Source organism: Mya arenaria, chromosome 6, assembly GCF_026914265.1.
Source record: "Mya arenaria isolate MELC-2E11 chromosome 6, ASM2691426v1".
In the NCBI taxonomy this organism is placed as follows: domain Eukaryota; kingdom Metazoa; phylum Mollusca; class Bivalvia; order Myida; family Myidae; genus Mya; species Mya arenaria.
In genome coordinates this window covers 23,698,814-23,714,267 of record NC_069127.1, presented here as the reverse complement: position 1 = coordinate 23,714,267, position 15,454 = coordinate 23,698,814, and the positions used below count along the sequence as shown (strand labels likewise).

Genomic DNA, 15,454 nt, shown 5'->3' with positions numbered 1-15,454 from the left:
TAGATAATTTGCGATTACGAATTCAATTAACGTGTTAAGACTCAATAAAATTTCCTTTAGAGGCCTAGTTTAAGCCTTCTATAAGTGACCCCCCCCCCCCCCAAAAAAAAAAAAAAAAAAAAATAAAAAAATAAAAAAAATAACAACAACAAAAAACAAACAAACAAACAAACGAATATTAGTACACAACCTCTGTTAATTGATCTTAATCTTATTGCCTAATTGGCTTATCAGATCTCCAATCTAAGTATCATGCTGTGCAGTTTTCGATGTTTTATTATCAAAATGGACCCTAAATGGCTCTGAGCCAATAAACTCATACACCGGAAATTGTCCCCTACTGTGACACTAGAGCAATTAGAAGGAGATGCACAGTAGGGGATTATCATGCCAAACATTCCTTAAACTAGGCCTTTAACATCCAAGTGTTTTTAATAACAGCCGATTAAATGTGAAGAGGCAGCGTCTACTACAACAAACGTTCAGGGGTGAGGGAGTGATTAAGGTCTGCCCGCGCCTATCGACAAGGGGAATTGACAATCATAACATCGTCGGATACCTACGGCTAAACCATTTCGTTATTTGTGAACAATTCCGCTATTGTTCATTCATGAATAATGATTTACAAAATAGATCAACCGTTGGTATCCGTCGGTGAATTCAATATTCACCCAGGTATAAAGCAGAAATCACATACAAAAAATAGCCTCCGAAGAATTGGGCTGTGTAACAAAGATATTTTATGGTATTTAAAGCGTTACACAATAGACAGTAGAGAAAAAAAGAATGCTTAGCCTCGGTTAAATGGGAGTCACGACTAAAATTGGTACCATATCCTGGGCCTATATTCACTATATAATCATAACGTTCTATGTCTGGGTTTGATACTCCAGACTGGAAACTTAAAATACTTAATAACATTGTAAAATTCCCTTTTCTGAGCCTGAAACTCAAACTGAAGACTCATGACGTTACTAAATATGAACGCAGGGTCGTGACAACAAAACACGTTTAAATGTGTCAATGTGCAAAGAGGGGGATGTGACGGGTTCAAGCCATAATGCAGCCATAGGGCACGGGCAGACCTTTATAAACCCAACAACAACATTGTGCAAAGAGGCCTGAATATCAACCGGGTTAAATTGTTTTCTATTTAAAGTTTGGACGTTTAAAGCAATATTAGATCCATTTTATTTAGCTAATTTAATTAGTGTAGTGTCATGATATGGGTAAGCGCCAGTCGCACGGTTAGCTCCGTTGGTTAGAGCGCCGTGCTAGCGTTACGGCGGTCGTGGATTCGAGCCTCACAGTAGGCGCCCTTTTCCTCCCATGTTTACTTTACTGGTGTTAGAAATAAAATGGATGACTGCCTGGATCGTCCTTAAAAGTTTATGGGATGAGGAGTGTAGTCTATGTAGGTAAGAACCAGCCGCCCGGTTACCGGCTCAGTAGGTAAGATGTCAGAGCCCCACACCGGGCGCAATTTTTATCCCAGGTATACTTTGCGGCTGTCTGAAGTGAAATGCATGAGTGCCTTTGTCGGCCTTAAAGGTTAATTGGAGGAGGAGTGAAGTGTATGTGGGTAAGAAACTGCCGCCCTGTTAGTTCAGCTGGTTTGAGTGCCGTGCTAGTGTTCCGGTGGTTGTGAGCTCAAGCCCACACCGAACGTACTTTTCCCCAGGTTTAATTTTAACAGGGCCAGTGAGAGAAAAATAATGAACATCCAAAATAGAACGAATATGACTTCTGTTAACAAGGGAAGTCACTGGGTAATGGAATTTTAATAGTGACGTGTTTCGATGTACTTATTCGGAATCTCGACAAATATCGCTAACTACGAGAACGCAGCCATTTTGCTACTTCCTCATATTTTTTTTATCAAAGTAGAATTATGATTTTGCGTTATTTTACTAGGATAAGATAATGTAAGTGCTAATCCTATCATTCTATGTAAATTTATTGCATGTATGTCTTCAATTAAAATGAGTATCATTCTTGAAATGTTGCAGTGACTTCATAATAAAGAACGGGTGTGACCTAAATGTTGGGTGCTGTGTTTTTATTTTCGTCATCATTCCTTATATTGATTAAAGAAACATTTCTTATGGTGTTGTTGTTTTCAGATTAACAAAGTGAATCAGGATGCCGTTCGTCCACCGCATTGTTGATCCGATACATGTCAGTCGTTTGCAAGTTGGCAAGACAGTCACAGATGAGCTAGAATGTGTCACTAACAATTCACTGGCCAATATTATTCGCCAGTTGAGTTCTCTCAGCCACCATGCAGAGGATATGTTTGCTGACCTCTACAATGAGACCAAAATGATCTTTAAGCGAGCAACTGAGCTCAACAGTCGAGTTGAGCATCTCAGAGTTGAGGTTACACAACTAAATCCAACAGAGGAAGAAGGTGATTATTTGCTAAACTATTCCATATTTAATTACTGATACATGTAATTTTGTAAAGCCATTAATGTCACATAGATAAACCTAGTTTAAGCCTGTTAGCTGGTAATTTATGTCAGTGCAAAATTTGATACTGTTTTTTTAGCTGGTAATTTATGTCAGTGCAAAATTTGATACTGTTTTGCTATAGAAAAGTATTGTAAGAGTTTGGTTAATTAGTGAACTTATTCCATACTTGAGTGTTATTAATTATAAATATGATGTTTTTCAATTCAAGAAATAAGAGGAAACCATGCTATGATTGAATTACCAGTATCCAAAGAAGTTCAAATTATTCGTTATCTAACAATTTTCAGAAATTGTGTTAAATTTGTTATATTTATTATATACATTTTTGTATAATGAGTCCCCTTTTTTACCAGTGTCACTACAAAACATTCATCTGCGAAAACCCTACCAGAGTAGCAAGTTGCATGATCAGCAAGTTGTGGCCAGGATAACCATCCCCAAAGCCATACAAGACCTTTACAACAAGTGTGAAAGGCCCCCAGCCCTAGACAAACTTAACTCTTATAGGTATGTGTGTCGGGGTAAAGATGGTCTGTACCAACACAAAGTTGTACGAACACAAATTCTTCCCCAAAGTAAATGAAGTTGTCTCATGTTTATTCTTCAGTTTAGAAGCTAAGTTTGACCTGCAATTGTTACTAGTAAAGCTTATACTGAGTTTCTACTGAAAATTTCTTAAATTATGAGTTTTATTCTACCTCAAGGTGTATTTTCTACATTAACATAATTTTACATCTAATTTCAACATTACTAGATTTGTTAATGATAAACTTGCAAATAAGAAAGCCATTTGTTACATTTAAGGTCGTGTGTATTTTTAATCAGTTTATAATGTTTTACCATTAACACCATCATTTTAATATTACATAAGACTAACAGATCAACCAGTCTAATTATCAAAGTAGAATTATGATTTATGTATTGACTGCATGGCTTTAGAAATTGCAACCACCCTGGCTATCAAATCTAAAATTTTAAGTTAAAACTACTGCATAGTCAAAAGCATTTTTTATGATATATTCTGATATACACTAAAATTTGATTGCTTTTACAGGGAAGATGGCAAGGACTGTATGAAGTTCTACACAGACCCCTCATATTTCTTTGAGCTCTGGTATTCTCAGATACAGAGTGACATCTCTAAAAAGCGGAAAGAACTGAAAGAGAAGCGGGTGAAAAAAGACAGGGTATGAACACACAGTTTTATCTTCTAATGACTTAGTATCAAAATAAAAATCTGAAGGAACAGTCATACATATTTAAAATCAGAATTTTATTAGGGTTTTTGCATTATTACTGTATGTGTATGAAATTGATCTAGATACAGATTACATCATTGGCTCATTTTTGGTGGGTAAATTGCAGGTGTTGAATGCATTGTGGTATCAGTTTATACATGTATTGTATTCCAGGGCCATTTTGATCACTTTTGATATCCAACAAGCATTCTGTATCACAGTCATGCTTTTATGATGCTAATTTGCAGGATGTAAAATTAAACGTAATTTGTAGTCCTAGAAATGATTTGAAGTGAAAGTGAATCATGTGCCCTAAGAGCTTAAGTGCTGTTAAATTTTTTATAAGCATAACTTTTTGCCTTCATATATGTAAATGTTACCAGATATCTTATAAATTATCTACGAGACTACCTGAGCTTAGAAATGGAATAAGATATTTAGCTCAAGTATATAATAATGAGTGTCATTCTGCATCCAGTCCCAGTTTTTCACTAAGACCCCACACCCACCACCACCACCATACACATCAGGAATTGGAAGTTGGGACAGCTTTATATGATCCTCAATATAAATTATTGTTGCTTGCAGATTTACTTTAAAACAGAGCTAGATATGTTTTTACTTAAAGTGTATTGCAAATCGATTTGTGTTATGTACACCATAGTTTCATTAAATAAAGTGTCATAGTGGTTGTTAAAAGCCTTCTGGCACATTGAAGTGCAAACATGCATGTATTTTACTTACACGATAGACTTGATACTTGATAAAGCAGAACTTAATCTATTAAAAACACTGCACAGCGCTTTGTTTAAAGTGATTCTACACTAGTTTACCGATATCTTTCATTTAGTAAAAACAGTTGTTCCTAAAATGGTCCAAAACTGATCATAGTAACAGTATGCCCTTATATTATAACAAATTGTATTCATATTTATATGAACAGATGTTTGATTTTATATTGTAATCAGCACATTTAAAGCATAATTTTGCTAATTATGACCCTTTTCATTCTCTAGCTCTGCTTAAAGTTTTTCATCAAGTTTGGACTTTTGGTCATATCTCAATTTATTTTATTACACCTAACATGGCAGCTTAGTGCTCAGTGCCATCAAACAACTAAGATTCATAGCTGTAATTGATCCTCTTTACATGTTATGACCCCTGATTGGCTAAGAAAGTTTCTCGGCAAGTTAGGAAGTTATGTCATGTCTCAAAAACCTTTCATGCGATTGACATAAATGTTTATGTTGAATACCATCAGATAATTAAGTAAACTACATGTAAGTTACACTATATGCTCTGTGCAAATTATGGCCCTGATTGTTTTTCTGCATGTAGGCTATTTTGATAATATCTTCACAAGCTGCTTATGTAATTAACATTGATACATTGATTCCTAATACATCTCCAAGGTATTGCCCTGATTTAAAAACATTAAGGTATCATGCACATATTTTATCATGTATGGTAATCAGATATATATTAAGACAAAGGGGTGTACTAGTGGAGTGCTCTGTCCTATTTCTTGTTATTTGGGGATTCTTGGCGGTAGAACTTGCATTGCATTATAATATTTTCATGTGTTAAAATTGGCATTTACAGACAATATCTATTTGCAGACGCGGCCAAATAGGACGGATGTTACCCCAAAGAAGATTGAAACAAAACGTGAGAAATATGCTGCAATGGCCCTGGGGGAGGAGCTACGCCCAGGCTACCAGGTGCCGGACATAAGGACAGGTGGGAACAAGCCCATACCTCAAGGCTACACTCAGCATAACACAGATATGCTGCCTGGAGATGCTCATAGACACAGTGTTAAAAATGGTGCACAGCATTCGAGACAGGACATGCAAAACCATGTGTCAGGCAATCATATAGACAAAAGGGGTGCACAGAATGGACCGTACAATGTTCACCCTGATTATCAGTCCACAACTCCTGAACAAAACTACCAGCAGCAAGCTCAGATGCAGCAACAAAGGCAGTCGCAGAAGATGTCACCAGCTCAAAATCAAAACTATTCTCCGGGAACCAGACAGTCACAGAAACTGGCCTTGGGACAGACTGTCAATCGGCCAAACGCTGCTCCTCCCCCGCCTCCACCAGGCGCTATGGACAACATGAGCTACATGCAGAGAGCAGACAGGGGCAGCCTGTCCCCTCAGCGTGACAGCATGCCGCCCCCACCACCCCCTCCCCTGAATGTAGATCAGTATGGCTCACCGCAACACCAGGGTGGTATGATGAACCAGATGCCACCTCACATGCAATACCAGCAAACACAACATGGCTCCCCTGGGATGGACCTTGGGTATCCCCCACCACCCCCTCCACCCCTTGATAACAGTATGGGTACCCCACCCCCTCCGAGCCCACCCCCAATACTGAACAACAAATCTCCACCCCATGCTTACCCCAACACCTCTCCTGCCCCACCCCCGCCTCCTCCTCCTCCCCCACCGCCTGGCCCCATGCAGCCTGATGCCATCTCTGTGTCCTCAGACAATAGTACCCAGTCAAGCTTGGCAAGTTCAAATGTGGAGCCCACACCTCCACCACAGCAGAAACAGATTGTCACAGCCCGCAGTGCTCTGCTCGACGAAATAAGATTAGGTAACTTTGCAATTATTATTCAACTACTGTTTTGTTCATTGTTATTCAACTACTGTTTTGTTCATTGTTATTCAACTGCTGTTTTGTTCATTGTTATTCAACTGCTGTTTTGTTCATTGTTATTCAACTACTGTTTTGTTCATTGTTATTCAACTACTGTTTTGTTCATTGTTATTCAACTGCTGTTTTGTTCATTGTTATTCAACTACTGTTTTGTTCATTGTTATTCAACTACTGTTTTGTTCATTGTTATTCAACTGCTGTTTTGTTCATTGTTATTCAACTACTGTTTTGTTCATTGTTATTCAACTGCTGTTTTGTTCATTGTTATTCAACTGCTGTTTTGTTCATTGTTATTCAACTACTGTTTTGTTCATTGTTATTCAACTACTGTTTTGTTCATTGTTATTCAACTGCTGTTTTGTTCATTGTAACAAGAAGTTATTCTAGATTTCATAATGTCATATAAATATTTCATAAGCTATTTTGGATTTATGAATTAAATTATGAAATGTCATGCAAATAGTCATTTACAATTATTAGCGCTATATCTTTAAGACTTGATGTCTCATGTGTGTGAAACTGTCCTAGGTACCTCAGTTATTTGGGCTTTATGACATCAAGGTGTATGAAACTGTCCTAGATTGATATATCACGTATCATTACAATTTATCATGTCTTATTTTCTGTTCTTTTCTGTAGGAACTTCCGAAGGCTTGTTGGTTGTAAGAAATACTTCATTATATATATCAATGCTATTTCAGGTAACAAGGGACTTCGGAAAACAGAGGAAAGAAAGAGAGACACGACCCCTCGTGACCGGTTTGATGTACACGCGGTGATGACGAAGGCATTCGATATGCGACGGAAAGCAATGGAAGACAGTGAAGATGAGGAGGAGGATGACAACGACGAGTGGGATTGATAACATTTGTACGTACAAAACAGTGGTCGAAATTAACGCAAGCCAACAACCCTTGCACTTGTAAAATGTCTTCCAGGCTTGCTTATTTTCTGAATTTTATATAGCAGGGCTTGTTCAAATATTTGATGCCAAGCAATAGTATAAGAAGTCCGGCTTGTTCATCCAAAAGTCTAATTTTGATGAATGACAAAATAGGGGTATTTCTCAATGAGTGGCGCTGTCTCTTTTAAAGTGTCTGATGTTAAAATAAGCTTGTTATTTTATGGAGCCATTTGTGAACATCTAAATGTCAATGCCTGTTCAGTGTTGAGCCCAAATAAGTTTTCATTTGAAAGTTCATTGTATGATGATTTACTGAGAAGTAAAATGTGACTTAACTTCAAATTAGAGACAGATATTGCAGTTTGTAGTTTTGTTCTCTGTTTCATATGAAGTCAGATGTGAGTTGTCCTATTTTTGCCATACATGTATTTCAAGATCAAGAAAACTTCTTCTTTATTGTTGTTAACCTTATATGTAATACTTGTAAATATCAATAAGAAGAGCTGGTTAAATTAATTGGGTTAACGAATCATGTAATATTTAAAGACAAAAGAAAAGTTTGTGATAACATTATTTGTGTAACTTTTGACATATATATTTATATCTTCTGTACACATAAAATCCTTTCAAATGTTACCAAACAATTGTTAATATAATTTAGGGTTTTAGCCAGGTTATATAAAGGACAGGGTGCTGCAGAAAAGGGGCAGGGTAAAAATAAAAAGGGTTAAAAGGGCATATTGTGAAGAATCAGATTCTTACGAGTTTGACAGTAAATGATAGGAGTTGTAAAATGTCAAATGTGTAAGAATTTATAATCATATTTCAAGTTTTTACCAAATAAAAGAAATATTTAGGCATTTAATTCTATTAAGGCAGGAGGGTGCACATACAATGTACTGGTCTCCAGGAGGGCAGAAGGGTGCTACAAAAAAAACTCTAGTAAAAAGGAAAGGGTGCAGCAAGCTTCCATAGCTCTTTAACTAAAACCCTGTAATTGGATATCAGAAATAGGATTGTCAAGTGTGATTGATCATTAAAGACATTAGAAGGATTGGGGAAACTTAAATAAGTGTCACTTTCACTTTAGGCATTCATTCATTACTAGAAATTGAAACAGGATTTCAGATCCACTTTTACTTGAATAAATACATGTATGTTAGGATGTTGTCATAGCCTTTTTGTCTTGAGCATGCATAGACAGGTGGCCATACTAGAAAATCTTTCAAAATATTAAAATATAATATGAAAATATATTATAAGGTATTAATATGAAACTTTGCATACTTGGTTACAGTGACAATTAATATAAAAGGTTTTAAAAAATAGCTATCATTATCACTTTGTCACCTTTTCCTTCGGAGGACTCATTTTCACTAATGTCATCGCAATTTTATAAGTTACGCCCCATGATTTACAGAGGCAAGCAAACAAGCATGCCACCCACTTGATGTGCTCTTGTTGGGAGAAGAACAGCAGAAACAACCAGTAACAAATCTGATTACATTTTAATGATATCAGTGTTCGAAATGAACACAAGCTCTGCACTGGAAAAATGCTTCCCTGGCATGCTGAAATTCTGGCAGTTATGATGCCAAGCACTACTGTAAGGATTCACTTGTTTATCTGAAAAGTAATTGTGATGACTGTGAGATATTATTAGTTTTATCTATTGACCTAGATAGGAAACATGAAAAACACTTAATGACTTAAGGGTTTGAAGTATTGTGTCTGTTGAAAGGATACTTCTGTATGTTTAAGGTATCAGATACCAGTCAGCTAAATTAGTTTTTGGGTGAACAAGTGCCTTTCTCATTTTTTTCAATAAGCACTGTACCAGTGGAGGGCTTGCTGTTTGGCTTAATTTCGACCACTGAAATGCACAAAAAAGTGTTATTATCGGGGCAATCTCTATGATACCTATATAATTTTGGTATCACTTCAGACACATATTGTTTGCTGATAACTTATATGTCAATCAATGTTTTTTTCAGCCATATTTGTAGCGTATGGCTGAAAAAAACATTGTCGATCAAGTTATGGCAGTTTGCGTTTTTTTGTTCCTTGTTTCAAATCCAAAAACCATCAATAAATAATTATTTCTGACATTGTTTTCTTTATATTTTTAACATATTCAATCTCTTATCATTAAACCGTTTCAAATGAGATCAAAATAGTTTTGGGTCACATGGCAGCCAAAATTCATGCCATTGTGCACCAAATACCTTAAGATCATATTTCAGTGTAACTTTCTAAGGTTTGAAATATATTTGAGATCATAAACTTCTTTCATTTAGTGCACTTCATAAGGAAACTGTTTTTGGTGTTTTTATATCAAACAACAATAATTCATGAGTATTTTCTTTCAGAAAGGAGTGTGAGAGAGAGAAGTGATTTCAAGTATCTGATGAGTAACAGCCGAACCGGGAACCATTCAAACGTGCTACTTCAGAATTCCATAACAAGTGTGATAAGTGCAGATTGCGACACAAATGTTAAGCGAGTGTTCAAAGTACATAAAACAGTGACAGATAATGTTACTCTCACTTCCTGATGTATTGAACTTTGCGATGGTCTCGTCTAGAAGATAAAGAACTGGGGCAGTTTTCAATATCATCGTCATCCTTAGTAACTTAGATATGCTTCAGTGATTCCATTCAGCATGATTATTGGCCAGTTATTTTAACAGTCCAATCAAAACACTCCGATTCAACCTTAATTAAACTTAAATTATATCTAAGATGGTAGCTGATGGAAGCTGATGCGGCCCCAGGCATTTAGTTGGTTCGGGTCTGGGAGATGAAGACTCCTGTATTAGTGTACATTGACAGTAGTCCAAAATGGGGTGATTGTTTTGCTCATGTTGTATATCTCACTGCCTGAACTGTTAGGGCATTCTATAGGGCTGTGTTTGAGTGACTGGGGTGAACAATTATGATCTGATAATTATTTCATATTGTAGTAAGCTCGAAATAATTTAACCTTTTGTTTAATAAGACCGTTAGGCTAGTATTGATTACACAAAAAGGATATATTTGTTCTCAAGTTTAACATACAGTTTTAACTTTTTGCTATCATTAACCAAAAAAATATGATAGAATTGGCGACTTTAAAATAATTGCTAGATTTTCATCCCTTCCAGTCCCCTCTTTTTTCCATTGCCCCTAAAATTTTATTGACTTAAATAAAAATGTTGAACTAGGGTCTATATTTCATTTATTTGCATATCTGTCTGGTGTTGTCCGGGAACGGCGTTAATTCATACCTAGTTTGTCATTCACATGTAAAAATAAGGAATGATTATGATCATGTTCGTGATTTGTCTAGAAACACATGTACCGGTATATGGTCTCCTATGCAATAAGGAAGTGCATGAACTCATATTCAACCATGAAACGGTCATCTAAGAAAAAAATGTCAGCCCATGCCCCTATTAAAAAAAAAAAATTGGATAAAAGTCTAGCAATTAATTTATTATGGCTATAGCTAGTCGGTTTCTTTCCTTAAACATCTGTGAGCATTTGCCTTGATGAAACTCTTTGTTGAACTGTGTCAACTACACAGGCCATACCAAATATTTAACTTTCAACCAAACTGACTGCCAATATTGTATTCGGAATCGAAACCAATGAATACAATTGTCTCTCTTCGTACCACCCAAGTATTTTCAGACTGTTGTGATATTCTGTGTTTGCAGATGTCAGATTTGTAAGTTATAAAAAAGTTGAAGTATTGTCAGGATGCTTGTGTGGTTGGCTTTTTAATGAACTTTAAAATTTAAACATTTGGTCATAACTCAAAAAATCATTATGTTACCATTGACAATATGCATATTTGAAGCATGTTCTATAACTCTGGCTGAGATATTTATAGATTTATATCCCTTGATACATTAAAAAAAAAAAAAATGATCGTCAGCATCCATTTGGGGTCCTCTTGTCATTATTCATAACTGATTAGAGCCATTATTGAAGTCTTCCAGGCGTTTTAAAATGAACAAAAATTACCAAACGGATATAGTTGACATTGTGTCCTGTGTTAGTACACTGTATTTTGATTGTTTTATTTACAAAATAACCATTGTCACCATTTGTGTTATAAGTTGTGATATTTTCTTGTATTGTGCTATATGGTTTCGAAGAATGACATAACTAAGTGTGTGTTTAAGTCTTAAGATGTTGTGTGATTTTTATATAATAACATTTTATTATTGAAACATTTATAAGCTGTTCCGGTTGAAAGCAAGCTGGTTCTTAGTGCTATCAATGAGAACCTGTCTGCCTTCTTCCCTCCTATTGGAGTTACTGAGAATATATGAAGTTACGTGTGTGTGAAGATAATTCATAGTCAAGATTGTAAATATTCATATAAGTGCAATATATCTGTATATGAAATTAAAGAACATACGTTTTTGATTGTATTTATAGTGGGTTTCTGAGAATTCTGTAAACATTATGAATATATTCAAGTACAGAATACTTACAGTGTCTGGCTAAATTGTGTATTTATAATTAGTAATTACTGATGTGTTATTATTGTTTTTGTTTGTTTAGAGAAATAGTAATGCAATGAGTACTTGGTTAAATTTGGAAAAATAATTTCAAATCATCTGAATGATTTGTTACATTTTATTTATCAATCTAAATTCGACATAAGAGTTTAAATAATTTTTTCAGCAGCTTATAATATCTAAGAAGAATTTGATTAGCTTCATATGTAAGAGATTGTCTTAAATAATTATTCTACAACAATGAAATATTGTAATTTAATTTAGTTGGGACAATTCGAGAAACAACATGGTTTAAATTTTATGTAATTATTTATCCATGAAGTTTTAACCAAGTTTATCAGTGTGTTGCGGCCATAGTTTAGAATATTAGTTATAGCCAATATAGACAGCGTATAGTGTATAAAAACCACCCTTGTACATAACACCTATTTATCATCTATCTGTTTTGATATCACCATTTAGTTAGTGCTGTACCGCTCTCATTCCCGTTCTATACACACCCTTTGAACCTACATCTTCAGGGCTCAACGCAAATCAGTTGTTACTCCATCTAAAAATAAAATAGTTATGTTACTCTATTTAAAAATAGTATGAGTTATGTTGCTCTTTCTAAAAATAGAACAAGTTATGTTACTCCATCTGAATATAGAACAAGTTAGGTAACTTCATCTAAAAATAGATCAAGTTATGTTACTTCATCTAAAAATAGATTAAGTTATGTTACACTATCTAAGAATACAACAATTTATGTTTCTCCATCTAATCCATCTAAAAAGTAAAATGAGTTATGTAACTTAATCTAAAAATAGAACCAGTTATTTAGCTCTATCTAAAAAAAGAAGGAGGTTTGTGTTGAGCCCATGATCTAGGTTAATTCATGTACCAAATGGGATTCATTTGTCCAGTTTACATGTACATTGCTATTTGTTTGTAGGAATGAAGAATGTTTTCGAACTTGAAACATTGGTTTGTCTCTGAACTGATACATTGTTGCTTCATTTGTTAAATAAGATAAGTGTTTTCATGTACATCAACTTGATAAAAAAAGTGCAAAAAGTGTTCAGAATTTACAATTGTAATAAAGGAAGATATATTCATGTATTGAGTATAAAATAATAGTTTGTGGTTCTTCCGTAACGGAAAATCAATGAATTATGCATGATCGCTTGTAGTGGTGTATATGAAATGACAAATGAAGACACCTTTGCTACTTCTTAATGCAGTTCTGTTCAACTGTTATCAAAAAAAAAGTTAACAAAATACTGTTTAAACTTCTTTTAGAATTTTGGTTATTTTTATGGATAAGAAGTGATTTACGACTCTTAACTGAATGTTTTTCTTGCCAACCTTCTTCTGTGATTTTTTCTCTTTAAAACTTCTTCCAGATATAAACTTGTACTGTCCTCTCATACAACAGTGCCAGCTTTGTAAGGAATGTTAGATTTAAGATGTACACAGACTTTGCAGCATTATATTTATTGTAAGGGTAACTAATGGATTTACTCCTAACAAAGCAGGCAGACAATCTCTTGGGTTATGATTTAAACATATTTTATGGCATGACCATACATTTACACACTATATGATGAAGAAAACAAAGAAACAGTGCAATGTTACAAAGCTTACGTTTATATAAAAAGTACATGCAAAGGGATTGGGAAACAGGTTTTCAACATTAGTTACGACCCTTACCCAAAACGTCACATGGAAAGCAAAATGATTACGTTATTAAGTAAACCATGAAACCAAATGTAATATTTAATGCAGTTATGTAGTGTTCATATACATAGAAATGAGAGTAATATGTTTTAAAACTACAAGAAAAATGGTTTCTAAATAAAATATATCGTGTAATTCAATTAATGATTAGGTTTAATCTCTTAGGAACCCAACTTACAAATAAATTATAAATTACATCTCTCTTAGCTCTCCATTAACCATAATGCTAAATTTTGATGTCTGGTGACTTTTTATCATATTGGCTGGCATCAAGTCTTGGGAAATTGCATGCTGATTACTAGTATATTATGCATTAAGTTATTGCAGTTTGTATTTTTGCTGTTGTTTTGTTTTCATCAGAAATTGGACCTGAAATAAGGTATTTCGCAACCTTTAAAGGTCATATAAGCTTGTTCGTTATAAATTTTACATTACATTTTTTGGTCTGCTCATAAAATGCTTTTTTTAAGATACCAACAAACCCTACCATTGGCCTGGATACCTCGGTCACCAGGCGTCCAAGATGCACTTAAAGACTAACTAATTACAAGAGAACTATTTTTTAGAAAGATAATTATTTTTTATTTAAACCTTCTCATGAAATAATTTATCTCTATAACTTACCCTGATTTCAAAGATTTTTATTTAGAATGTTGTTAATGACTGAGCAGCCAAAGTTTTGCATATATTTTTATAGCTTTGGTATTTTTAATTTTTCTCATTCAAATGTTAATTGGTTTAAATCACTGAATTGTTATATTGTTAAACGGGTTGGTACACAAAGTCTCATTTTTGGTCCTGCAAATTTTACAAGAGTAAAAACCATAAAGTTTTGATATTTAAAATTTCAAAATTATTTTATTAAAATTTCAAAATTATTTTATTAAAATTTCAAAGTTATTTTAATCTCTATAAACCAGTAGTTGATCCAGTGTGAAATATCATTCAGTCTCATGCTTTTAGCAAATTTAAAGCTAGTGCAAGGGAAGTTACTGCCTTCGTCATAAGGCATGGTCCTCTTTTGTTCTAGAGTTACTGGCCATGTATTTTACCTTTTTCAAATATTATTTTTAAACTAGACTTGGATAAGTACTTACTAGTCACACAGTATAAGTATGATTCTGCAGAAACTGTAGAAGAATCCTTGTTACTGCAAGGAGATTTGGAATGATGTTTGTTTAGCTACATGGTTGTTTAGTAACAATGCTTTTATATCATTTAACTTACAAGGGAGTAAGAGCTGTAAGAGTCAGTCTTTTATTTTACTGTGTATACATGCTGTAAGGCGGTCAGCTCAAGTATTGTGTTGTCTTACATGTACTAAGGTGGTGTCCAAGATTTTCTCTTTCAAAATAGTGGGTGTTAGTGCAGGGTAAAATACAAACTGTATGGTTAATAAGTAGTTTAACTGAAAATGTGTTCTAAACAGCATTGTCATCCATACATGCAGAGTCAGAACATAAACAGAGTCTATGTCATGTTAAGAGTTGTGTAGGACTAACTATGAAGTAATCATGATTTATTGTCTTAAGAACTTGTTACTTTACGTCTTGTTTGTGTTTTTGCATGGTCATTGTGCTCATATAGATATTTCTACCTTTCTCAATATGATTAATCTTACAATGAGCAATAAATTATAGCCAGCTTATAAAGTTTTGTTTTTCCCTGCGATATTATTTCTGGTCTGTTTTTGGAATACACCTTAATACTGATATTCACATAGTTTTGGTGTCATTGTTAAAGGTGTCGTACAAAAATTAAAGAGAATTTGCCTTGACCATTATTAAGAAAAAAAAAACATTTCAAGATGCATGAAGTTTTGTTGTACATAACATTATGTTTCAAGATACATTATGTTTTAAGATACATGACATGATGTTTCAAAAAACGAGGTTTCAAAACACATGACGTTTCAAGAAACATGTTTTA

At 34.3% G+C, this 15,454-nt stretch overlaps 1 protein-coding gene across 2 annotated transcripts; it reads left to right on the top strand.

Moving 5' to 3' along the window:
- The first annotated feature begins 1,818 nt into the window (after window positions 1-1,818).
- On the top strand, window positions 1,819-15,177 carry LOC128237441 (actin-binding protein WASF3-like). 2 transcript variants are annotated; one of them, XM_052952986.1, is made up of 7 exons: window positions 1,819-1,925; window positions 2,124-2,410; window positions 2,829-2,982; window positions 3,530-3,662; window positions 5,333-6,329; window positions 7,094-7,262; window positions 9,670-15,177. In XM_052952986.1, exons 2-6 carry the CDS (start codon window positions 2,143-2,145, stop codon window positions 7,252-7,254), a joined length of 1,713 nt encoding a protein of 570 aa, XP_052808946.1. In that variant the 5' UTR covers window positions 1,819-1,925; window positions 2,124-2,142; the 3' UTR covers window positions 7,255-7,262; window positions 9,670-15,177. The 2 variants fall into 2 exon arrangements, with proteins under 2 accessions (XP_052808946.1, XP_052808945.1); XM_052952985.1 differs by having other exon boundaries at window positions 9,666-15,177.
- Window positions 15,178-15,454: the final 277 nt, after the last annotated feature.

Excerpts from the sequence above, each read along its gene's own strand:
- LOC128237441 (XM_052952986.1), top strand. The coding sequence starts at position 2,143 with ATGCCGTTCGTCCACCGCATTGTTGATCCGATACATGTCAGTCGTTTG. Across the intron at positions 2,983-3,529 it reads GACAAACTTAACTCTTATAG|GGAAGATGGCAAGGACTGTA; the intron begins GTATGTGTGTCG and ends TTGCTTTTACAG. Across the intron at positions 6,330-7,093 it reads GCTCGACGAAATAAGATTAG|GTAACAAGGGACTTCGGAAA; the intron begins GTAACTTTGCAA and ends ATGCTATTTCAG.